General features: G+C 40.5%; 1 protein-coding gene across 1 annotated transcript in view; it reads left to right on the forward strand.

Moving 5' to 3' along the window:
* PRTFDC1 (phosphoribosyl transferase domain containing 1) overlaps nucleotides 1–26,254 on the forward strand; it is a 92,491-nt gene that overhangs the window by 42,712 nt on the left and 23,525 nt on the right. Inside the window, exon 4 of the mRNA XM_081034064.1 lies at nucleotides 24,542–24,607. Within this exon, the coding sequence (XP_080890190.1) occupies nucleotides 24,542–24,607 (66 nt within the window). The remainder of the gene's footprint in view (nucleotides 1–24,541; nucleotides 24,608–26,254) is intronic.

The raw sequence follows: 26,254 nt of genomic DNA on the forward strand, positions 1-26,254 counted from the left end.
TCTTATCAGAGTTGTACTTCTCATTGCCCTATCTAAAATAGCACCCCCATCCCTTGCCCCCCCTGATCCTGCTTTATTTTCTTGATAGAATTTATCACTGCATGATATATATGTATGTACTCCGTCTCTCTTCACTAAAATATAAAGTCCATGAGACTAGTAGATACTTTGTTTTGGATACTATCGTATCCCCAGAACCTAGAAGACTGTCTAGCACATAGCAGTTGTGATGCTGTGATTTATAAGAAATATGTATTTATATGGTCTTCCTCCAGTTTGTGGCACAGAGCTGCTAAAATCTTTGTGATTTCTTGTGAGGCGAGCGGTTAAGGTGTCTTCTGTGATGGTAATGAGAGGACTTTTGGAAAGCACCTAAGGATGGGGTCTGGTTGTCAGTGGAACCAACCATATGATTAGATTGTTGGAACTTTTAGCACCCCCAAATTCCCCCACCCCAGACTTCCTGGGAGGGGAAAGGGGCTGGAGATTGAGTGCAATTACCAATAGCCAATCAACCATACCTATGTAATGAAGCCACCATCCAAACCCAAAGGACAGGTTTCCAGAGCTTCCAGTTTGGTGAATCAGAATGCATCCACATACTGCCTGGCTTGGCCCCTGTGTTCAGGACCTCACCCCATGTATCACTTCATCTGGCTATTGATTCATATCCATTAGTATTTTTTGTAATAATCCAATAGTCTAGTGAGTAAACCAGTTTCCTAAGTTCTTTGAGCTGTTTTAGAAAATTAATCAAATCCACAGAGGAGGGAGTGGGAACCTCTGATTTACAGCCAAAAGCACAACCTGAATTTGGCATTGGCACCTGAGGTAAGGGTAGTCTTGTGGGACTGTGCCCTTAACCTGTGGAATCGGATGCTATCTTAGATAGTGTCAGAATTGAGCTGAATTGCAGGACACCCTGCTACTGTCAGAGAATTGCTTGATGTGAGCAAGAACCCACATGTCAGAATGTTAGTATAGTACACTATATTTTTGAATGAATGAATAATAAATGTCAAGTGCCAAATACCTGAATCCTTCCTTCCTTTCTTCCTCCCCCATCCATCCATCTAGCCATTTTTTGTATCTATCCATCTATGTATGTATGTGTATATGTATCAATCTGTCCATCCATCCATCTATCCATCTATCCATCCATCCATTCATCCATCCATCGGATCAAAGCAGCTATAATCGTGGGGATAATAATACTATTAGGACTAACAACAGTAATTCATTGGATATTTACTATTCAGGGACCACATAAGTGCTTTATATGGACTTTCCCATTTACTTTTCATAATATTATGAAATAGGTAATTAATAGCTACCAGTTCTTCTATGTGATTAAATTAATATATGATTGATTGAAAATGGTTAATAAAAGGCAGAGAAGAGAATTTTATGACTCTTGGTTTCTGGTTTTGGTATCTGATAATGTATTGTTACTGAGATACAGGAGGAAGAAACCATTCAGCAGAAAAGATCTCAGGCAGTTTTTTAAATGCTGACTTTGAAGAGCCCATAGGACACCCTTGTGGAGATTTCCAGTAGGCCATTAGGAAGATGAACCTTGGCACTGGAAAAGTATCTTGGCAAGAGGTGAAAATGAAGCAGAGTGTCACTAGCATACAGGTGGGAATTGATACAATGGAAGAGATTGCCTAGAAAATGTGAACTTGGGTTGAAAGTTGGAGGTAAGATCGTGGATAATATCTACATAATGGGTGGGCCGAGGAAGAGGGGCCCACTAGGAAGGATTAGTAGTGTAGGTAAAGACCAAGTAAGAGTGATCTCCATAAACTGTGCTTTGGGGATAGAGGTCCTTAGAAGTTTAGATGTATTCTTAGGGTTTGTAGAAGAGACGGCCCTAATATTAAGTCAGGGAGAAGGGATCCAAGAGGTGGCATAGGAGATGGCCAGCGCCGTGGGTCTGAGGTGTGCCAAGACTCCCATGTAGCTGACTGGCATGCCCCTGACGGGCCCTCACAGTTACTACATGCCCACTTTGAAGGTTTTCTGGAGCCCTTTGGTGCCACTCACTCTTGGTGAGAGAAGCATGGTTGGTTGCCACACTTTTTTGGGAGAGATATCTCAATGAAGATATATAATAGTGTGACTTGTTCCTCAAAAGTGGGTAATCCCACTTACAAGTTTTTGTCAACTTCAGAAATGATAAGGAGTATCTCAGACTTGCAAATGTAAACAAAGAAACATTTCAGACGAAAGATGAAAGAGAATCTCTGGGGTATGTTTGGAGTCCACTTAGGGTACAGAGGCAACCACCTTTGTTCCCATTGGATAAATTTCATTGAAGCGAGGGACCTCTGTTAAATTTCTGAATTTTACAATTTAGCAAATCAAAAGAAAGAGCAAATTTTTCAATTACCGTTTAGAAAGACTAGAATGAGGCCAAGAAGAAATAAAAGGTCCATTTTTCTCAGCGACCCTCTTCGAAGATGGCCCTTAGAAGAGAATACCAGACCGATAAAGAGAGGAAGCACAGTATGGAAAAAGTACGAACCAGGGAAATCAGGTTCTATTGGCTCTGTCAAAACCAGCCATGTACCATTCTAGACTTCAGTGTTCTCCTTTGTAAAGTGAAAGAGGGGGCTTCTTTTTCTATAAATATCATTGGATGATTATATTAAAATATAAGATCCTTGAGATATAGAATTGTGTCCATTATTAGGTTGGTATAAAAGTAATTGCGGTTTTTGCAATTTTTAACCTTTTCAACCTCAGTTACTTTTGCACCAACCTAATAATTGCTTCCTATTGTTTGTATCTTCTAAAAACTTTATTGAAGTAGCTGCCTACAGAAGAGTGCTCAGATTGTAAGTGCACAGCTCAATGAAGTTTTCACCAAGTGAGTATGAGTACACTCGTGTAATCATTACCAGTTAACAGCAAATAGGACTGTTACCAACTGTTTGCCTTATTAGTTTTCAACTTATAGGAGATGCTCAATAACTAACAGTTTACTTGGTAGTCTATGAAAATAATCTGATCTTACATCACTCTCTATAACTGTTACTCCATTCATAGTGGGGAATTTGTGCTAGATAATCTGTTATAACCTATTATAACCTTTTATGGTCTTAGGAAACCAGCAGAGATTTGTTGAAAGGATACATGAATGACTCCCTAAGAAACAATTATGGCAGAGCACCAAAAGGAAGAAAGAAATCTGACTGTAATCTCGTTAGACTACGTTTTGCTTACATTCACAACGTGCCTATTTCTTGTCACCTTGGCACTGTGTGGTGAGAGAAGAAAGCTCTAAGTTTCCATGTCACTCTCTCTGGTCCAAAGTGTGAAGAAAAAAATCTAAACGTCAACTTCCCCCTAAGGCTTCTATTCTAGGAAGGGTCTCCGTTCCTAAGAGAGGCAGTTTGCTTCCTCTGGAAGCAAGATTAGATTAGATTCATGCATTCTAGATTCTGGTCCTGGTTCTAATGTGACTTATTGAATTACAAACTCATGGACACAAGTTGACTGGATCTCTCATCTGTGAAAGGACAGAACTAGACAATTACTAGAATTTATTCCTACTCTAAGATTCCAAGGACACACACTTTTTCACAATGATGGGCTAGAGCTAAGGGTGCAGTCTGTGACCACGGGACACATAAAAATGAACTGGGGCCCCGCAGTGGTAAGACATTAATGCCTAACTAGAATGTTAATTGTTGCTTTGCAAGAGAACAATTTAAACATTAAGAAAAAAAAGAAATTCGAGTCACATCACTCTACACCATCCAGCTAAATGGGCAGCTTCGATGAGCTCTAAGCCGTAACTTTCTTCCTTCACCATCCTTTGCTGCAGCAGTTTTCACAGCCAAAAGCAGTGTGGTCTTGCCTACCTAACACACACACCCTCCACGATAGCTGGTGCAGGACTTGCAGTGATATTCCTAAGGGAGATGCCGGGGCTTTGTCCCTGGTGGATGGACACCTGTGACAAGCCACCACACCTTTAGACCATCGCTATTGGGGGAGTTGGATAGTCACAGGTGCTCAGGAAGAGAAATTCACTGCAAATGCTGTGACTCAATATAACAATAAGACATTGTAGGTATGGTTAATGCAACAACGTGGGAAAGGTTAGAAATGGTCTTTTTTTGCCTTTTATACAACACATTTTAGTGTGTATTAGGGAGGTTAGGCCATGGTAGTCATTTCTCTTTAAAAACAACTTTCCATCTATAACTTCTATTTTTATCTTACGATTACAACATGCATATGCTCTCACCCAGGCCGGTTCCCCTCACTCTTCTTTTAATTGCTGACATTATGCCAAAAAATAAACACCCACTTAGTTTCATTCTCACACCATCGTAGTTTCTTTTTTCTTAGGTCTTGAAGTAACCCTGGGTCATTCAAGAAACAAGAGCCTAACAATTGAGGGATTTGATGTTTTATTATATTTATTGGGGTGACAAATTGGGGTATTTTAATTGTGGCCTTGTGATCAACTACACATGCATAAAGGAACGAAGATACAATTTTCTATTAAATTGTGTGATGATGACTGCGACATATGATTCTGAAGCATTTGAAATTCTGAAGACTGAGGCACATTTCTAATGCTGAAATATGATTTCTAGGTTATAATTACTTTGTCTATGATAATCTGAGGTTCAACTTTCAGACCAGAAATTCCAAATTCTAATTTCAAACACCAATTAGTGACAGGTGGCCATGAAATCATTTCTTTTCTTAGAGACACGCACAGGAAGCAGGGATCTTCCTTTTTAAAAACAGTCTTTATGCATAGATTTTATTTATATAAAATATTCATCCTAAGTCTTTGTAAAAAGCACTCACCCTAGTTATTGGGTTTTTTAATTCTAAAAATAAGCATGCACAAAATTTAGCAATTAAAATCCAAATTCACTGGGCTTGCAAGTAATGTTGTATAGGTTTGTTGATTTGGTTTGTAGGAGAAACAGTTGATTTTTTTTTCATCCAATGACTGGATTTGATGAGAATATTTAAATGAATAAAGAGCTGCATATCCCAAAGAGAGTATGTTTTTTCACCAGGTTACTCTTTCACAGGTTGGTTAGCGTTCTCTATCTCTACTCAAGATTCTAGAAGGGTCTGAGGTATTGGCTCTCTGTTAATTGACCAGAATAGAAGAGCAACTTCTCTGGAGCTGCAGAAGTCAATGGGGAAAATTCAATGACAAAAATGCCAAGTGACCTAAGTTTCTGTAAAAAGTCAGCCACATAGCTGTGCTTTAGAGTTTCCAGCTTTTTGGTTTCCATCCCTTTTTTGAACTTAGGTGTGAAATGGCGTGTGAACCACAAACCCAGGGTGTGAAGGGGCTCTAGGTCAACACCAGTGCCATGTTCCGTTTCTCACATCTGCTCAATATTGGTTTAGGTTTTCACAGTAACTTATATTTGGAAAGAAACTCTTATGGGGCAAATATTTAAACTCTCTCAACTTAGCAATCTGAGAAATGATATATGATCAATGGTTTTCAAAAGGGAGACTTAGGTCACATCAGTAAATTAGGTGGATTTACTAATCTAGTTTACTAGAACTGTGGATTTCTGCCTATTGATGGGCAGTAAGTATCTCTAATAGGTGATAATCCACAGATATCCATGTCTATATCATAAAGAAAATCCATAAAGGCAGCCTTTAATTCAGAATACCTCTTCCAACATTGTTGGCTAGTCTCTGACAGAATTACAGCATCTCATTGTTGTGGTAACATATTTTAAATGACCATCATTTGTCATAACCATCTGTCTTTATTGTATTGAGATCTTGGATTTTTAAAGGCTCATGTTGTATTTCTCTCTCTTTCTGTAAAGTATATGGTTCAAATATGCCATCTCTAATGATAGAATGATTGAGTCCATTTTCTAGTTAGTTAGGAATCAGTATGTTTTATAAATGCTCTGCTAGATTTCTGTATAATAGAGAAATTGTTGTTTCCCATAACCAGTTCTTACCCACTAAGCTTTGTGGGGGATATGAAATCTTTTGTCAGGGTGGCAGTTCATTTGTCCCATCCCACTCCACCATGTGGCTGAGGATAGCCATACACAGCAACAACAGCATAACCCCTACCCAGTGCCCTGTACTCCAGAGTACTTCCCCACCACGGAATCACACAGGACTCTCTTTTCTTGAAACAAACTAAGACAAAATTACTCTTTAACCCCACAAGAAGACTAAGTTCAACAATTGTGGAAAGAAAGCATTGGCAAATAATATTATCAACTCCCCCAGTCCCAGCCATTGCCCCAGTGACCCTGTGTTAGTCCGTCTGTCCACTCCTCTCACAGGGCGTCTGCATTGCCCCCTTCATCACAGCGGTTGATCTAAGGGTAGGTATCTGACACAAGGCAGCTAATCCTTAGAGCTCAAGTGTACCTGGCCACAGTGACTGGTCCAAGGGATAGACATGTGATCCAAGCCAGACCAATCAAATCTTCCTTGGGAATTTTTCACACTGGAGTTTACAGGGAAAAATCTTCTTCTCTTGGGTGATAAGGTTGTTAGGATGCGAGCCCAGAAACAAGACAACAGAGGGTCCTGAGGCCATCTGAGCCCCTGGTTCTAGAGTCTCATTGTCCCACAAACTGCTCTGTGTCCTACCTTCCTAAGCTTGATTGCTCAATTCTTCCTTTCAGTCACCTTTCTATTTAAATGAGTTCAAATGAGGTTCCTTTCACTTCACTCGAGAGAATCCTGAGCTGAACACATATCAAAGAGTACTTTACAATATCACTTTTAGTGGCAAGTAAGCGTCCTGTTACATGCATATATTTACAAATTTTTCAAATAATTCTTTACTGTTGGGCATTTGGATCGCTTAGAGTCTTCCTGTATCATAAATAATGTGATGTCATCCTTCATAAAATGATGTCCACCTCTCTGGTCATTTTGTTAGACTTATTCCTACAACTGTGTGTACTTTGAAAGCTTTTGATACCGTATCACTAGGTTTCCCTGTCAAACAGTTGTATTTAAAGTGTTTTTCCAACAGCAGTTTCCGCGAGTGTCTGTTTTTTTCTCATTGTCACTACCCCAGGATATGCTCATTCTGTTTCTTTCATGTTTCCCAATTTTACAGGCAAAAAGTGCTACCTCATTTTTTAAATTTTTTTTTTAGTTTCCATTTCTTGGGAAAAAGAGGTCATTCTTATAAAAAAGCCTAGGATGGACAACATGTTTTGGAGCGCATGCTAATGGCAGCCTTGTCACTACCCTGAGTCTGACTGACTCACTCTGTCAAAATGCTAACAGTTTCCTGCCATTGGAGGGTTTTGTCAAAACATCACATTGGCTAATTTTGATCCAAAATACCAACAACCTTCTTCATTCTGGGAAGACGGGAAGAGAAAGCAGTCACTAAACATCCTAAGAGATGATAGCAGGCAGCAGGAGTATTTTCGATTTATTTTGTTTGATTTTGTTAAGTGTAGACTTGGCGATTTGAAGGTGGATGGGAAAGCCTTGAAACTGACTCTAAGGAGACTTTCTTTTGACTCAGACTTTCTCAAAATTGTTTTCACAATAGTTTGTCTTTTGGTGAGGACTTGGAATGACCTTGAATTTCCCAGAGGCCCTTATCAGGACTCCTCCATGTCATCCTTTTCCAAAGCATTTGCAATGCTTGACCGCCCAGTGCTTCTCACAAGAGACCGAATGACACACTTTTCATCTTCCCTCTGTAGTGGTTCCAAATAGGGTACATATGCTCTCATCTTTCTCTCCCCTTCCATTAGAATCAGACTAAAACTAGCATTACGTTGTCAAAATTTGAATTTAGTGGACTCTGAGATTCTCATCAAGAGGCTCCCACTGAAGACAGGCCGCGTCTTGTAATTAAAGGCTTGAGGAAGCATCCTTCAGCACACGTACTATTCCCTTCTGTGCCCCTGGGGGCCAGGACCAAAAGCCCTTCTGTACCTACGTGTTACGAGTGTGATGTGGCTGAGGTTTTTCAGCTAACTTGAGGTTTTTCCCTGTGTCAGTATAGTAAAAGAAAGGGATAAGTATGTGTTGATCTAGCTTCCGATGGTCTGAAAATTATTAAGTGAAAATTTGTTTGAATATAGTAGGGTCTGTGTTAACATATCATTGTTATGTAGGTAGTAACAGATTAAAAAGATTACATTAAGGCATACTGATTTTCATTTTTAATCTTTTGAGGTTTTCTTTCACTTGTATTCTAGTGCTTGTACCTTTTCCCTAATCTCACATCAGTTTCCCACCCCAATGTATAGAAATCTACTCTATTTACTTGAATATGAAAGTTTAGAGATTCCAGAAGAAATAAAAAAAACCACATGGATACAGAAATAGAATGATTTATAGGCTACATAGATTTCTAGACCTCAGTTTTCACATTTATAATAGGAGAGGGATTGGATTTTCACTCTACAGTGACATCCAGTTGTATAATTAGAAGACATAACACAGGTTAACCCTCCCCTCCTTACTCCAGACCTGTCTTCCCCACCACAAACCACTATCTTTCACAAACCACTAGGTGTTTTCCCTTCTCTTTCTGGATTTTAACCGGATTCTGCTCTAGTTCCTCACCCATTTATGGGACCAGACAGTAGTGTAAATAACTAACATCTGCACCAGAATATAGATTTGAGGTTCAGAAAGGCTGGAGTGATTCACTTTGGGAAGTACATAGTCCAGGAGTGGTTGGACCTGGATTTGAACGCGTATTATCAAGCTCCAAAGCTATGGTCTTAACCACTGTGCTGTGCCATCTCCCAGCAGGCTTGTCGTTTTCAAACGTTTCTTCAGCACTGAAACTTTTTAAGTGCTCTTCCATAAAACCTCAAAAGTGGAGCTGCTCTAGGTAAAGCAGAGTGAGACCTATGAGGCCACGTTGCCTCACCTGCAAGCCTAGGCGCTTTCACAGAACCCCGAGCTGCAGGAAGCGGAGAAAGACACCAGGACACTCCCGGGACTCCGCAGGAGCATGACAGAGCAAATCCTACCTTGCCTCCTCTTCAGAGTCTCTGGGTGAAGATAAAGTGGTCAGAGGCCACAGAACCAGAGCTCAAGAGCATGACTCACAGCTTAAGTGCCAGCAGAGCTGCCCTATCTTAACGCTTCCTTTGAGGGCCGCAGTCATGTTATCAGGAGACAAGCAGTTTCTGCACTTCCTCTGTCTCGACCCCATCACGTTTCCAACAGACATGATAAGGTAGGAGTCTGTGGGCCTTCAGTTTTTAGCACCACTGCAACTAGCATTGCCAAGTCAATTAGTATTGATTTGTATCGTTTTCCTGAAGTTCAACATAAGGGCAAGGGGGAAGACTTTGCCATCTGTGGGCAGGCCTGGGTTCCCAATCTGGCCCTGCCAATTACTGAATAGGCTTGGACCTCCATTTCCTCATCTAGAAAATAAGATAAGTAAAACCCAGCACAGTATCTATCACAATAAAGGTTAGCTATTAACATTAATATTGTAAGTTAACGAAACTTATATTCTTTTTATAAGAAAATGAGAAAAACCAGTGTTTTCAAAAATGTTGTCAATGTATATGGTTATCTAATTGTTAAGAGGTGGACCCACGAAAACTTTTTTAGTTTTAGTTTCCTTTCGAATTTCGTTTGAATTTATTTAATAATCACAATAAATCTGGTAAACATCCATCACCACACATAGTTACAAATGTTTTTCTTCTTGTTATGAGAACTTTTAAGATCTACTCTCTCAGCATAATGTAAAGAATGGTGACTATAGTTAATAATATTGTATTGTATATTTGAAAGTTACATTTGAATTTTAAGTGAGTTACTTTCTCACATATGTAACAGTGTATAATATAGGATGTGCTACTTCCATTTTCCTGTCAGTTGGATGTGCCATTACAAAGACAGATATGACATATCAGAGTTTGGGTGGATTTTATTATCTATTGATAGCTAAATCCCAGGGTTTTAAGAGAATTTGGAAAAGCCTTCTTCTAATCCCTCTCAGCCACATAAACACTAGAGTTATAAAAATCAAACATTCTGTGTGGCAGGTGTGAGAATCATTAATGCATCTTTACTATCTAGCCATGTCTGTCAGTGGTAGCAAAGTTTGCTTTTAGGTTTTTAGTGCTCCAGAAATAACTAATGTTTTTAATAGAATCAAAAATATCGGTTTTCTAGTAAAGAATATTGCTTTCATTACCACTTGCCTCCTGAAATATGCAGTCCCTTTCCACTTGTGAACCAGTATGGTTATAGTACCCACACTTTGTTATTGAATTTCAGTTGTTGAGTTAGGTCTGCTCAGAGAGCAGAACCACGGCTGCATCACCTAATTGGCCCCAGTGGCATTTATCCTATGGTGTCATGCAGGGTCTCAGCTCCCACTCCCCACATAAGAACGCAGGACATGGTGAGGTCAAAAAGGAGCACCCATGGAGCCATAAGTAGGGGTCATACCACTATATTCTCGCTGGCTGCTGGGTTGGAGACACAGGAAGCAGGAGCCACACTATCTGCAACCTGCAGTCCACTTCTGTCTGCCAACCAACCTCACTTGCTAACTGCAATCCACGCTTGCTAGCTCAGCCACCATCTTCTTGCTAGCCCCCATTTTTCTGCTAGCATAGCTACGGCAGTTATATTAGTGGCCAATGGCTCACTGGTTACAGCTGACGGCCAACTAGCCACAGCTGATGGCCATCCAATCACAGTTGATGGCCATTTACTACCCAAGTGAGCACCTTTCCACGTGAGGGCAAGAGCCTGGAAACTGCACCCCTGGCTCTGTCCCCACATATGGTAAATGGAAAAAGAGGCTTCATTTTAACTGTAGGAGTAAAAATAATAGTGCATAGCCAATCTAAGCAGATGAGAAGCAGGGATGGACATGCAGAAGAAACAGGAGGTGATGAGTAAAAGAGAAGGAGACTAGGAGTTTTACATGAGTTTTACATCAGAACACTGGTAACTTGAACTGATTTAAAAGACATCTGAAAGAGGTTGGTCTCTGTGGGGGGTGGTTGTGAGGATTTGGAGCAAGTTCCTAGAACTTTTGGCTACAGTAGAGTGTAAATTAGTTAACATTATTCCAGTCTGTTTGTTGAGGTTTTTTTAAATGAGAGCTTTTTAATTTTTTTTAACCTTTTCAAATACTTAAATCTGATGTGCAATCCTCTTTGAAAATGGCCAATCAGTAAAGAGTGTGAGGCTTTTCCGTTGTCTAGTGTTAGCACCTCCTGAGCTCACCTCCTTGGCACCCGTTGATGTGGGTAGTCTCAAGTTTGGGGCTATTATAAAATAAAGCCAGTATGAATATTTGTAACAGGTCTTTGTATAATATATGCTTTCTTTTCTCTTGGGTAAACACCTAGGAGTGAACGGCGAGACTTTATAGTAAATGCATATTTAATTGTATAAGAAACTGCCCTATGTCTTCCAGAGCGACTGTTCCTTTCATAGCCCACCAGTAGTTTGTGAGTTCCAGTCCCTCTGCACCGTCAGCAAGGCTTGGTATGGCTTTTAATTTTAGCCATTCAAAGGAATAGAGCTGTCTCATTGTGGTGTTAATTTGTATTTCCCGAATGACTAGTATGCTTGTCATGCTTGACTATTTTGCTTTAGACCCTCCACCCCCTCCCAGAATCTTACAGGCTCCAGTGAAAGCAGTTTAATCCTCTAGCATCAGGACTCAAAGGTAGTCAAAGGAACGAGACAGGGAACAGTGTTCTTATCACCCTCCATCCTCTTCTTTCTATCCAGCCACCTCCGACTCAATCAAACTTCTCCTCTTGCCCCAACCGACTCCCCCTTACAAAACAAAGGCCCTTGTGTTCATCAGCCCATGACAGCAAATATTTGACAAGGGCAAAAAGAAAGTAGTAGGTATTTATGCATGAACAATATGTAGAGGCAAGAAACAGACAGCCCACGTGCACTGTTCCATAGTTGCTGGCCCCTCTTAGCCCAGGTCATGTGGACATTCTGACCTGCAGAGCACAGAGGTTGTCGGGTCTGGAGCCTCAGCTGAATGTCTCATTGAAGCATTGTTCTTAGATCATTCAGCAAAAGCTGAGAGCAAAAGCCACCCTCCCTCAGGGATTAAGCACTCCTCGTTGGCAGTCTAGAGTACGGTACGCTCTAGTAGCCTCTTATATTGAACCCCACATTTCCCACATTGAAGAAGCAACAAGCGCCCTACATCACACGTAGCTGTGGACTACTTCCATCTCCCACTCCTCTTTCAGGCTTCCGCCAACAAATTGGTGCAGCAGAGTCTCATTTCCTTTGGTGTCCGGGACCTTCCGTTCCACTGTGATTATAAAAACATTTATTAGAGAATAATTTATTCCTCAGGCACATTGATGGAGTCCAGATTCTGTTTGTATAATATGGACAGACAGATGTGCAGTGTTTTGTGGTACTTTTAGATGAGCAATGCTGTTGACACAGAATTTTCCCGAGACCACCCAACTCTGTTCACATGTAGTCTTCAGCTACTTCCGAGCCCAGGCCTCCAGAGGAAAAGAAAAAAAATGAATAACCCAGCGCCCCACCCAGTTTTGAAGACATGACTTAATACTGAAGGAATTTGCAAGCCTCACTGCCAATCAACATGCCTACATCAAATAAACCATCTTATTCGGGAAAGTGGAAGGTGGCTCTAGAAGCAGTCTACTCTCTGACCTCTTTACATATTACTCATGTCTCATTAGCTACCTGGAGAAGCTTGAGCAAAGACTGAATCTAAAAAACAATAATAGTAGATGAAACATTTGCTATTTGGCCCTCCCCAAGTCTTCCATTTTCTGTATATTTTACCCCCAGCTCTGTATTATGCCTAAAGATATTGCTAATAATTTTTTGCATGGGAACTTTGCTATATTTTCCATAGTGTTTGCATATTTTGGCAATTTGTTTGCTCCTCACATGAACTATGAAAAGCAAGTAAGGCAGTTATTAGTGTCTCCATTTTCCAGGTAAAGTCAATGACAAATCAGGTGAGTTTGCCAAGGTGTCTTGGTGAGTAATTGGTTAAGGCAATTATTATGCCTGATCATAATCATTTTGTTTTTTTTGTTTTTCCTTGTATGATCATGTTTAATCTGAAAACTATTACCTATTTTTAAATTTGGTGGTTTTGACTTACATAGACATACCACCATGGACATACCACTGTATTATAGATGTATATTAAATGTATTATGTTGTGTTATTTGACTTTACCAAGACGTAAGGAAACATCAGTGCTTATTACTTCTAAACTCTTTGAATTTTAGTCAGTGATTTGCATAGAAAATGTGAACCAAGAAATAAAATTCTAGGTTTCTTCTGTAAATACTGATTAATTTTAGTTCCCTCAATGGCTTGGAGTTACTCACATAACCAACGTAAAACAAAGTAGAGCTTGATAGAGTGAAAAATTATTTGAATAAAAGTTAAGACACCTGGTGCTACTCCTGGCTCTGTCATTAATTCACTCCCATGTCCTTCCCCTTCCCTTATACAGATAATAAAAGAGGAAAATCTAATTTGATAAGTATCAGGGGCCTACTGTGGACAAAGCATTTAACATATGACATTTAATTTAAACCTCACAACAATCCTAAAGGGTAGGTTTATTGTCCTCATTTTATAGAAGAGGGGACCAATATCCGGGAACTTAAAGAAGAGGCAAGGCAAGGCAGGGAGTCTGAGCCCCTTTCCTTAACACACCATGTTCCTTTCTGCATACAAGGCCCACCTCAGTGTTAGGGGACCTAACAGGTGCATGACATAAAGTCCCTATCCTCAAGTTGCTTTCCAAATAGCAGAAATGAACAGACACAGAGACACTGAGCAAGGAATAGCCGGCATAATAGGGAAGAAGCAGGTGCTGCATGCGTTTGGTGCTAAATGCACAGGAAGCGCATTGGTGGGAGAGATGAATTCTGGCTGACGGTGATGGGGTGGGGCGTGAGCATCGGTGATGATTGACAATGAAAGTCAACCTTCATTTGTGATTTTGAGAGGCAGAGATGTGGCAGGAGGATATTCTGGGTGAAGGAAGCATTGTAAGATACAAAGGTGATAAAATACAGGGTGCGCACTGGACTTAGCCAGCACGTTGGCATGGGTGGGACATAGAGCCTGGGGACTCAGAGTGTGGAACCTGCTCCAACCCCATTGCCTGGGAACTTGTTAGAAATGCAGGCTGGCAGGCCCCATCGCAGACAGGCTCATAGTCTGCACAGGTGATTCCTACGCGCATTATGAAGCACTGGGGAGGAGGGAATATAGTAGTGTGTGACATGAGAAGATAGAGTTGGCCAGGTCCAGGACAGAAGCTGTATGACGTGTGGGTAGGTGGAGGCTTTGGAGCAAGAAAGAGGGTTAATCTCTGTTCAACCTTCAGCTTCATCACTTTCCAGCAAAGTTACTTAAATTGGAGTGATAACAGTACTGGTTACCTAATGGGATTTTTTCAATGGACGTGATTTTTTAGAGCAGTTTTAGGTTCACAGCAAAATTGAGGGGAAGGTTCAGAGTTCTGATATCTCCCTTGTCCCCACACACCCACCGCCTCCCCCATTATCACCATCCCCCTTCAGAGTGGGACATGTGTTACAATGGATGAACCTCCATTCACACATCATAATCACCCAGAGACCACAGTTCATATGAGGGCTCACTCTTGGGGTTGTACATTCTATGGGTTTGGGCAAATGGACCCATCAGTATAGCATCAGGAAGACTAGTTCACTGCCCTAAAAAGCCTCTGTGCTCCACTTATTCATCCCTTCTTCCCGCTTCCCTGTAACCACTGATCTTTTTACTGTCTCCATAGTTTTGCCTTTTCCAGAATATCATGCAGTTGGGATCAGACAGTATGAAGCCTTTTCAGATTGACTTCTTCCACTTAGTAATGTACGTTTAAGGTTCCTCCCTGTCTATTCATGGCTTGACAGCTCATTTCTTTTTAACACTGAGTAACATTCCATTGTCTGGATGTATCACAGTTTGTTTCTCCACTCACCTACTGAAGGACATCTCCGTTGCTTTCAAGCTTTGGCAATGATGAATGAAACTGCTGTACACATCTGTGGGGACAAAGCCCCAGAGAACAGTTTCCAGGCTCTCGGCCTCACATAGAAAGGTGCTGGCTCAGGTAGTAAATGGCCATCAACTGTGATTGGCTGGCCATCAGCTGTGGCTAGTTGGCCGTCAGCTGTAACCAGTGAGCCACTGGCCACTAATATAACTGCCTTGGCTGGGCTAGCAAGAAGATGGTGGCTCAGCTAGCAAGCGTGGATTGCAGTTAGCATGGCAGATTGCAGCTAGCGAGGGAAGTCGGTCGGCTGGCAGAAAAGCGGACAGCAGGTCGCACGTCGTGTGAATCCAGCCTCCAGCGAGAATATAGTGGTATGACTCCCCTACCTATGGCTCCGTGGGTGTTCCTTTTTGGCCTCACCATGTCGTGCGTTCTTATGTGGGGAGCAGGACAGGAGGCCCCGCAGGCCGCCCTGCATGACAACATCCATGTGCAGGTTTTTATATGGATGTACGTTTTCAACTCCTTGGGGAAATGCCAAGGAGCACAGTGGCTAGATCATGCCTCATAGGGTTCGGTAGGATCCATGTCAATAACGTGCTTAGCATCGTGCCTGCCACTTAGAAAGTGCTCAGTAAATGGTTCTTACCATTAGGCTTGCCCCTAATATTTAGGGGGCTCAGGGCAAGAGCACAAATGCAGATTCCCTTACCATCTGATTAAATAGTTAATTTGAAATATTGCACCTTAAAACTGTATCATTGTGTCCAGGGCCAGCTCATTTTCTACCCAGATCAGCTAAGCTGGAGACTAAAGGAGCCGCGCTCATCTCTACAGCCTGCAAGCCTGAGCAGGGCGATGTGTCTGCAGCGCAGGGCAGGGCAAACTCTGGGCCCAGGACCAGCTCCTGGGTGGCGGCTGAGCCTGCCTGCACCCCGCACAGGACCTGGTTAAGCTCTTCAGCACTCTGGGCAATTAGCTTCTTCTCCTTCATGCATTCCTCTTCCAACTCAACTCAGATGCCTCCTTCCAATGCAGACTGTGCCTTCTGAGCAGAGGCAGGAGGAAACACAGTTATCTGGGGACTCTTGTCTCTGAGTCACCTGCTTGGGTGATTTAGGGTGGCCAACTTGAAAAATATCAACCACTCTTTGGTATCCCAAGGTAATGCTGTGCTTTTCTCTATTACCACCCTCCCCACCACAAATTTGGTCCTGCGAGGGGAGACAGGGCAAGGCCCTGTTCAGCACACGTCTTTGTTGTATAAGTCCCGTTACTTCAAACTGTTGTAGACCTTTGCAAAAAAACTTTGTTTTAAGACCAAAAAGAACAAAGCAAATGTGTTTGTGTTTCAGTATTTGTGATATGCAGAGCCCCTCTTGCCTGGCTCTCAGGGTGGCCCTGCCTGTTGTGATGACAAAACTAGACTTCATCTTGAGGGCCTGGGCATCTCCAGAAACATTTTGAGCTGAGACATGACACAAGATAATAGAACTTTTAGGACCCAGACTACAACTGGGTAGGGATGAAGATAGTTCCAGTCGAATGCCCTAAAGTGGTGTGTTTTTTAGAACTGCCACCAGTTCCCTCCCTTGGCCCTTTCTGTTCACCTTCTCATGCCCTGGCAATCTTAAAACAGGTTCCGGATAGCTGGTATAAGATTTCATTACTGTTGAACAATGATTTTTACTTAGGTTTTTTTTTTGTTTTTTTTTTTAAGTTATAGTTATAAATCTTCTCTGGATAACTTAAGGGGAAAAATTGTGTGGAGAAAATGCCTTTCAAGAAATAGTCACCACTGGAATATGGTGGTACGCATTTTAAAACACAGATTGTACTAATGTCTTCTGCGGTCATTCAGATGTGTCAGGAGGTTCGGGTTGTTGGTCATTCTGATCCATAATTTAAAAACATAATTTAAACCAAAACAAGGCCATACCAGTGTTCAAAACAGAAGGATATCCTGCTTCAAGGTTTCAAACAGTTCATGTAAAGCAAAGTCGCTGAATCTGTTTTTAAACTGAGTTTCCTCTTTCCTGGGGTGTGTTATAACTAAATTGAAGCAAAAGTCTATTTCGTTCTCCCTTTCCCTTTTCCTTTTTCTTGGTGACCCTGCATTATTCCTACTAGCCTATAGCTTCTTTATATGATTGTGGTCCTTCTTCTGACCCATATCCCTTTATTTCTGATAAGAAAAGAGCCTTTCTTTATTGGATGGAGATTACTCTTAGGTAACCAATACCCCTCTTGGAGACTGGGTGGAGTAGAATACCAATCACAATAGAGTAATAAATCATTGTCATGAAACAGAAAGCCATTTTGTCTTTGAATAAAGTCACATCATGTTTGCAAAGTTAGATACACCAAATTCAGGAAATGCAAAATGTATGTATACTTTCAATTGAGCTAAATTGTGCGTGCTAACTTTATCTATCTATTTATTTATTTTTCCTGGATAAAATACTGATTTGATTTTAAAATGTATCCTTTACTAATCATGAAACGAACTACTGATATTAAAATATCTTAATAATGCAAATTTTCACACTTTTAGTGTTCAGAATTCAATGGATTTTCACATTTAAGCATTCAAAAATATTGAGGAGGCTGTTTGGAAACTGAGATAATAAAATAATAGTCATGAGAATAAAGAAATGCAGTTTGGGTGGGACTCACTCAGACTTAACAGAGGAAAGTTTATATTTTTTGTCTTCTGAGGTACTCAAGTTAGCTTCATTTATGTCCCTCTCAATTGAGCTTTACAGATATTTTTTAATATGTGTTTGTCATTTTTTTTCTCTGTCTCCCATTGGGCAGTAAGCTCTTTTACGATGCTAGACAGCCAGAGAAAGAACTTAAAGCAAGAAAAAAACTAAAAAATAAATAAATAAATAAATAAATAAATAAATAAATAAATAAATAAAAAAGAAAAAAACTAAATGCTGCCTAAGAACACTTAGTGTCTAAAGTGGGTAGGGGAAGAAGTATTAAAAATATAGCTAACCCATGTACTCAAATGCTTCAACATCTGACAGCTCAACAATCATTGGGTGCCAAAATGTGCCAGCGACTGAGTGCACAGTTAGGGTGAAAATAAGGCTGCTACGTTGAAGGAGTTCTCACTCTATTGGCGACTGCTACATTCACAGAGAGTTCCAGTTGGACGTGGTCTGTTAACATGCAGATATGTATAGAGTGTTATTTGGACACAGATGAAGTCCAGGGGACTCCAGAAAAACTTCCTAAAAGAGGTGATGCCTGAAGTGAGTCTTGAAGAAACAGTAAGAATTACCCTTGTGAGGGAAGATGGAGAGGTGAGGCACGAACTACGACGAGCTAAGACATGGAGGATAAAGCAGAGTGTTGTATGCCAGGAACTCTTAGGGTCTCAGTGCAGTGCAGTGGTGTTCATTGACGAAATAGTGAGATGTGTCATAAGGAATTTGTCATTAGTAATATTTACCAAAATTTGCAAATACTGACTTTTCCTGTAAATTATTAGGTTGATGCAAAAGTAATTCCGGTTCTTGCAATTATTAGGTTGATGCAAAAGTAATTCCGGTTCTTGCAATTATTTTTAACCTTTTAAACGGCAATTACTTTTGCACCAACATAACAGCATGCTATCTTAGTCAAGTTTCTTGTGTATACAAGTAGTGTAAGTCTATTTTAAATTACCCTAAGCTAAAATGGTGGATTTATAGGAAATAGTTGGGGTATCTCATGAGCCCTACGGTAAAAATGCAGCCAGGCCTGGAAAAATATGAAGGAACCCAGCCATCCATTCTCATCTTCTACCACAGATCAACTGTTGCTGTCTTATAAAGCGGTTTGACTATAAATGGCTCTGTAGAATAGCCATCAGGGATCTGATAAGAGATGATAGTTTCCAAAGTAGATCAGAGCATGATCTCCAGGTGGCTTCTGTCTATTGAGGAAAAAGGGGATGATGGAAATTATGCCCACCAAATGGTCCACTTTAAAGCTCCAGACACCATAGCATGGGAACTGGGGGGTCACTGAGGAATCCCAAAGGAACACACAAACGAGGTCATTTTTAACCAAGGCTCTCACCATGATACAGAATGACAATGGAAGGACATGAGTCCTTCTTAACCACATGCCTCAAGGGTAGTGGTCAGCTTCAGTAACCCCTAACCACAGAGCACGGGGTATACACGTATTATTGTAATGTGCTAAGTTAAGAGCTAAACAAAGATACATCACAAAGCCAATGTGAAGAAACTCAAGTAGATATAATCATCATTCTTAGATGTACATGGTGAGAAGACAGAGCCTAGTTTATGACTACTTATTATTATTTGGCAGGCACTTTTCTAAGTGCTTACTGCATATTAATCCTTTCAGTTCTCCCAATAATCCTGTAAATGGGAAATATTACTATACTTTCCTCATAGATAGGGAAACTGAAGCCCAGAGAGGTGGAGTGCCTTCCTCAAAGTCCTACAAGCAGTGGAAGCTGGAGCTGTGACGGGAAGCCAGCTTTCTGGTCCCAGAGTGCAGGGGATACCCGCTGCCTGTTCACTTATCTCTGTATTCTTTCTCACAACTCTCCCCACATTGGTTGAAAGAATGAATCTCTAAACAAAAACAGTCTCAGAAGGAAATGGATATTTCAATGAACAGGAAAACAAAAAGAAAGTAAGTCAATTTTAAGGGCAGACAACCTCAACATGATAGTTTTCAAACATTTGTTTTGCCCCACCATCTTACTTTGAACCCAATCAATATGAGAGACAAGTGGAGCTGGTCTGGTTGAAGCCCAGAAGCCACACCAGCTCTGACTGCACTGTGCCCTCCACTTTAGCCCCAGACAGCTTAAAGGACTAAGGGACCCAGTTCAGTGTCATGTCCTACACCAACCATTGGTTGAAAAGAAAACTGGAGATACTGGAACCAATTTACCTGTTCTCATAATCTGACTTGGTATCAAATGTTAGAGTTAAAAAATTTTTTTTTCAGTAGTTTGAAACATTTTCATTATAAGCTCTCTAGTTTGATCATTAAAACTTCTTATAACTAACTGGTTTTGGTTTGGTTTTGCATTTCTATCCATTTTATATAGTCTAGATGACCTTATAAAGCGCAGAAATAGCTGAGAGGAAGGTTTAGGCTGAAATTTGGAAGTGAAGCAAAGTTAAGGCTTCTGTGGGGACTGAGAATATTGAGAAAGCTTTTGCATGTATAGATTTTCAAACAAGTCTCTCTGACTTTGGAAATAAATAGCTGAGAGTGGGTCTTTATTTGTTTTCTTGGTTTTTCTCCTTCTGGTTCCTCAAAGGGACAGGAATTCAGGATATTCTTCCTCATTTATATTTTCTTCTAAACATTATCTAAGCAGTCCACATTCTCTGGGTGAGGAATTGCCATTGCTGGGCTATTTGGCATGCTCTCTTTTTGTACCTGGAGATCAGGTCATCTAAGGTAGTATAATTTCCACAATATTCCAAAGGATGGCTAGACTCAATGTCAGAGATTTCCTTTGCTACTTAAACAAATCCAGCATTTCTACCAAGATGTTGATTTCTCATAGACATTTCAGCTCATGTATTTACTTCATTAGTACAACCAGGACCCACTCCTTCTGCGTGTTATTCTCAAAGATGTACTATGTGCTTCTTTCTTCTAGGAATATTGGGTGATGGGCGTTCCATCAGAATAGTATGGTACCAGGCAATTCTAGGATTGAACTGCATTCCTTCCTATTTCGTCACTTACTTGCCCTCTTTGGACAAGTTACTTCAACTCTTAGTGCCTCAAGTTCCTCATCTACAAATTGGGTATTAAATAATACCTATTCTGAGTACTACCGAACCATAGCAGAACAGATATATCTATTCATGTGCAAACTCTTCGAGAGCACAGAAAAAAAAAGAACCACCCTACTCATTATATGAGGCTAGTATCATTTTGAAAAAACTATAGGCCAACCTTACTTATGAAGATAAGATGAACAATCCTAAATAAAATATTATGAAATCAAAACCAAGATGTTTAACAAAAAATGCATCAGTTCTAGGAATAGAAGGATGTTTCTGAACCATTAGAAGAATATCATGGTTGAACATAGTGAATTGAATGCATATAATTAACTCTATTCCCTCCTGAAACCTCATGGAAACTATGGTAAAAAAAAAAAAATAAGGTGCATACATACACACACACACGGACAAAGAGAACGGGGAAACGACTTCTGTGGGTAAGAGATGGCATTGTTTTTTAGGAAGCAAAACTGATTAAGGAAGGGCACTGACTCAGCTGAATAGAGAAAGTGAAAATCTGAGTGCCTGTGGAGAGAAATGTCAATGAGAAGTAGAGCATTCATGTGCCAGAATTCCTGAAAGGCTCAGTGTCACCAGGTTCTTAGAAGATGGGGTGAGGGAGGAATGAGCTAAAAGCAGCGGGAAGCATGTGAATGGAGAAGTTAGACCTGTAAGTTCCCTTCTCTATCCAGGCAAGAGACAAAGGCTTATTCTCTGGAGTCATTAAACCTGGGGAGCTCTAGACTCCACTGTACCAGGAAGGCCTGAGGAGTGACCTTCCTCAGGGAAGTAAGGGAGAGAGGGATGGAGGAAGGTAGGAAAGAAGGGAGGAAGGGAGAGAAGGAGGGACGAACAGAGGGAAGAAAATTAATTACATCTAGCATTTAGTGAGTGCTTGCCATGTTCTAGGCTCTGTTCTATCTAAATGTTCTATATGTACCAATTCATTTGCTCTTCATAACAACCCATCAGATAGGCAAATAAATGCACAAAAGTAGCCAAGACAATTTGAAAAAGAACAAAACAGTGGGACTTGCTCTACCAGATACTAAAACATAGTAAAATGTTACAGTAATTTAACAGTATGGTTTGGATGCTGAAATATACATGTTAGCTTAAGGAAACAAGAATATAGAAATCGGACCCTCACATATGAGAATGAAAGATACAATAAAAATGACATTTCAAACCAGTAGGGAAAAATAAGAATTCAATAAATGGTATTGGGACAATAGACTTATACACACTTGGAAAATATAAGTTCCAGATGAATTAAGGACAAATCTAATATTAAAAACATGCTATAAACTTAGACTAAGTAAGACCTTCTGAAATATGACTTGTTTGGCAACACACGACTGTGTGACAAGCACATTATTTAGCTTTCTGATGTATTGTGTTTTTTTTGTTTTTAATCAATAGAAAGGAAATGATAATAGAATTGTGAAATATACTCTGATCTGGCAGAGTATAAATCTCATTTTTTACATTAAACTCTGTGGTTTAATAGTTGTATCCAATTCTGCATACTTCAGTCCTCTGGAGGTACTGAAATTTTATTTTTCCTGTTGCTGTTAACATATTTGAGTCTGATATGCAGAAATTCTCCCTGTGTTAACTTCGATGTTAACTCCTGTATATCGGCACTTCTGGAAGGGACAAGAAAATTGTTTTCCTTTGACATTTTTGACAAATTCTTAACCTACTGACATAACTGCTTGTTAATATCTGATTATATATACCTATACAAAAAACACCAAAACATCAGGGCATTCTGGATATTCTTTGATTTTTTTCTTTTTCCTTATGAGATCAGTTCCCATAAGAAGAAAATTATTGGTTTTATCTAACGTACTGGGCCACTTTTAAGCATTCTGTCCACTCCTCTGCAGTAAGGAATGAATGCTTTACCAAGTGGATATAAAAATATTTTAAGGTCATTTTTTTTTCCCTCTTAAGCAATAAGGTAAAAAGTCAAAAGCTGCTTCATTGGTAAAACTGTTTATTGGCTTTTAGGCTTTTTTCCCCCCATCCCAGATGACCATTCTGTGACAAAGTAACTCTATGTCTAGATCAAGACTCTTAGTTTCAAGTGAGAGAATTCAACTCAAGCCAACCCAAGAAAATTCCTAAGGGAATAAAGAGGCTTACATAGCTGGAAGGTCCACGGCTGGGTACAGCTTGAGGCATAGCTGGTTTACGTGGGTAAGGCCTGATCCCACCTGATTCGTGTGGAATAAACTCCACCCAGAAAAAGGCAGGGCTTCTTGCCAGATAAGGGAAGAAAGTGCTGAACTGGCAAAAGCAACAGCTGTCCGCAGCAGTAACTGAAGATGTTTCCTGGTTCCACACGTCATACACATAGTGCCGAGATCGTCATCTTCTCCCTTAGGTTATCGTTTGCATCAAGGAGTTGCAACATTACAGCAGTCTTGCTTGATCACAAGCTGGATGCCTGTAGGATATCTGCTTCAGTTCCTTGAATGCATATCTGTAATGAGGCTAGAAAACAACTTGCCTGCTTTGTTTCCTGTTTTGCCTCCATGTTATTCTATGGTGCCATTCACTAAGTAACGATCTATATTTTATTTTCTGTGTTTGTGTAGGGGTGTTTGTGTGTGTGTATAGGGGTGTGTGTGTGTAGGGGTGTGTGTGTGGGGGTGTGTGTGTAGAGTGTGTGTGTAGGGGTTTGTGTGTGTGTAGGGGTGTGTGTGTGTGTATAGGGGGGTGTGTGTATAGGGGTGTGTGTGTGTAGGGGTTTGTATGTGTGTAGTTGTGTGTGTGTATGTAGGGTGTATGTATAGGAGGTGTGCATGTAGGGGTGTGTATGTGTAGGGGTGTGTGTGTAGGGGTATATATTTGTGTAGGGTGTGTGTATAGGGGGTGTGTTTGTAGGGGTGTGTGTGTAGGGGTGTGCATGTGTGTAGTTGTGTGTGTGTAGCGTGTGTATAGGGGGTGTGTGTGTAGGGGTGTGTGTGTAGGTGTGTGTGTGTGTGTCGGGTGTGTGCGTGTGTGTGTGTAGGGGTGTGTGTGTATGTGTGCACATGCGCACGTGCCTGATTTAATTAGGACAGGATAATGTACCGTACATAAAAACTATGGAAATGGATGCTTATAATCTCTAATGGGATTTGAGTGAAGTCTCCTAAACTGTTCTGGGTCTCATATTCCTGGAACTGCAGAAAGTTCCTGAGGCTTCGTCATTCATGTCTGAAGGTGTAAATGCAGTCGTCCTTGATCCTGTTAGAATCGCCCTTGCCGTCAGGTGCGGACCTGCCCTGGTAGGGCATAGGGGAGGCTTCTAACCTCTGTGAGAACCACAGTTCCTCACTGCAGAGCTGTGACCGGGGCATGTTGGCGCAGCTGACCAGCACTTGGCCTCCTCCTGGGGCTCCCGTAGCCCTTTCTCCCTCAGGGAGGTCCAGGAGTATGACTGTCTTCTCTAATTCTGTCTGCTCAGGAGGGGATCAGGCACCCATCAGAGTTTTTTGTTCCCAAATTAGGCTTGTTTGTTCTCTCTCCACTCCTTCCATCCGCTGTCCACAGTCTCTCACCCCAGCCATTAGAATGCTTTGTCTCAAGCACCGGAGCAGGAAGGAGAGTGGCTCTTGGTAACCATAGGCAACCATGAACCTGTATTAGCTATTTGTGCTTTATTTGTAAGATGCAATCTAGCCCCTGGCTGGGTAGATGGGAACATGTGCTCTACAGTTTTTCTTGTACAGTAAAATACTGGCTTCCCTGTTTTCAGAATGACCAGTCCATGGGCGAGATGCAGATAATTGGAGGCGATGATCTTTCAACACTGGCTGGAAAGGTTTGTAAATGGAACTCTGCTTGGTTCACACTGATGTCTGATGTCGTAGGGAAATCAGTAACCTTCATTTCAGGTCAGCTCTTGCAATACAGTTCAGACGCTCTCCCGGGTTTGCTAATTCATGCAAGTGGATGTATGAATCCTTTTAGTGATTTCTCCTTTACAAAACACTCCTTTTACAATGCTTCCAGGATATGATGCAGACCAAATCTTTCGTCTTCCAGCTTCCTTCCAATCTTATTTCAGACAACCTCCTATTACAAAACCCCACTGGCACTCCTTTTCTTTCTTTTCTACTCACCCTTTCAAGTACCTCCTGAAAAGGAAGCTTTTCCCTTTATTTGTTTGCTTTATGTCTCTCATCTATGCCTTCACCCAGGCCCTTCAGTAACACATTTAAACAGGTTTGTTGAAATGTACAAAATTTGGGGATAGAATAAAAAGGACTTCGAGACAGTACATTTTTCAGCCCTCTGCTTTTTTCCACCTCATTAAAAAGAATGTAACCCGTTAGATCATGCAGCATACACCGCTAGTTTTAAAATGGAGTTTCAAACATGCCAGTGCTTAATAATCAAGTGAAAAAATTGTTTGGATTCTGACATAAATGCATACTTCGGAAAGAAGAGTTGTTTCATAAAGCAGATGGTCTTTGTGGAAATGTGACCTGAAATGCAATTTTTGCAGTGAATGAAAACAACACAGAATCTGTTTTTGTTCAGCTCTACTGACATATCTTGTATTCATTATCCCTGAACAACTTCAGCTCTCTTAAGTAAAATGGCTCAGTCTGTTACACAAGCTCAATCTCTCATATTTGTGGTTGTTATTGTTACGCAATGCCCGGATGGTGAAAAGGAATAGCAACTACATTTAATAAAAAGATGCATAATAACATTAGGGATACTCCAACACCACAAAGACTCTACCTGCAAAATAGCTCACTTCCCTGTACTCCGAAGGCAGCATAGTTGCATTCAAGTGTTAGATTGCTATCTAGTAGTAGATTATGTTCCATAGAAATTGGAATTAACTTGATGTTAATGTTTCACTAGCCCACCATTTGATGTTGCTATTACAGTGTATAAAATAACATCCTAGAATGCTAAAAAACTCAAAGCAATTTCCAGAGAATCATAACTTTTTAACACTCTTGAAGTGGTATTTAAATAAGTCATTTAATTTATTTTTTTATCTTTTAACTTATCTTTATCTGTATGAAATGTATAATTTTATCAGTATTTGAAAATTGGCACATATAAGTTCAGTATCTCTATAATTACCAATGTATGTATGTGTATGTCTATAGTAACACGTTTAACTTATGTGTGTGATATCAGATCACCCAACTTAAACATTACATTTTTATCACTTGGGGAAGTAAACATCATAGGTAAATCCAGGTTGCAGCCTCTTATATTGTAGAAACATTATATCATCAGTATTCCTGAAGATCAAAAGCTAGCAAGTGATACGGAGCACAGCTCAATATTAAACTGTTTTATATAATTTTTGTATGCAGATATTAGTTCACTATGAAGTAAAATGTGCAAAATATTGAAGGATTCCTTTCATTTAGGAAAAGATGAGGTAAACATAATTTGTTACGTTGTTATAGCAAGCTAACATTATTACTGTGCTTTTTTC

The sequence above is a fragment of the Rhinolophus hipposideros genome, assembly GCF_964194185.1.
Source record: "Rhinolophus hipposideros genome assembly, chromosome: 1".
Taxonomy (NCBI): domain Eukaryota; kingdom Metazoa; phylum Chordata; class Mammalia; order Chiroptera; family Rhinolophidae; genus Rhinolophus; species Rhinolophus hipposideros.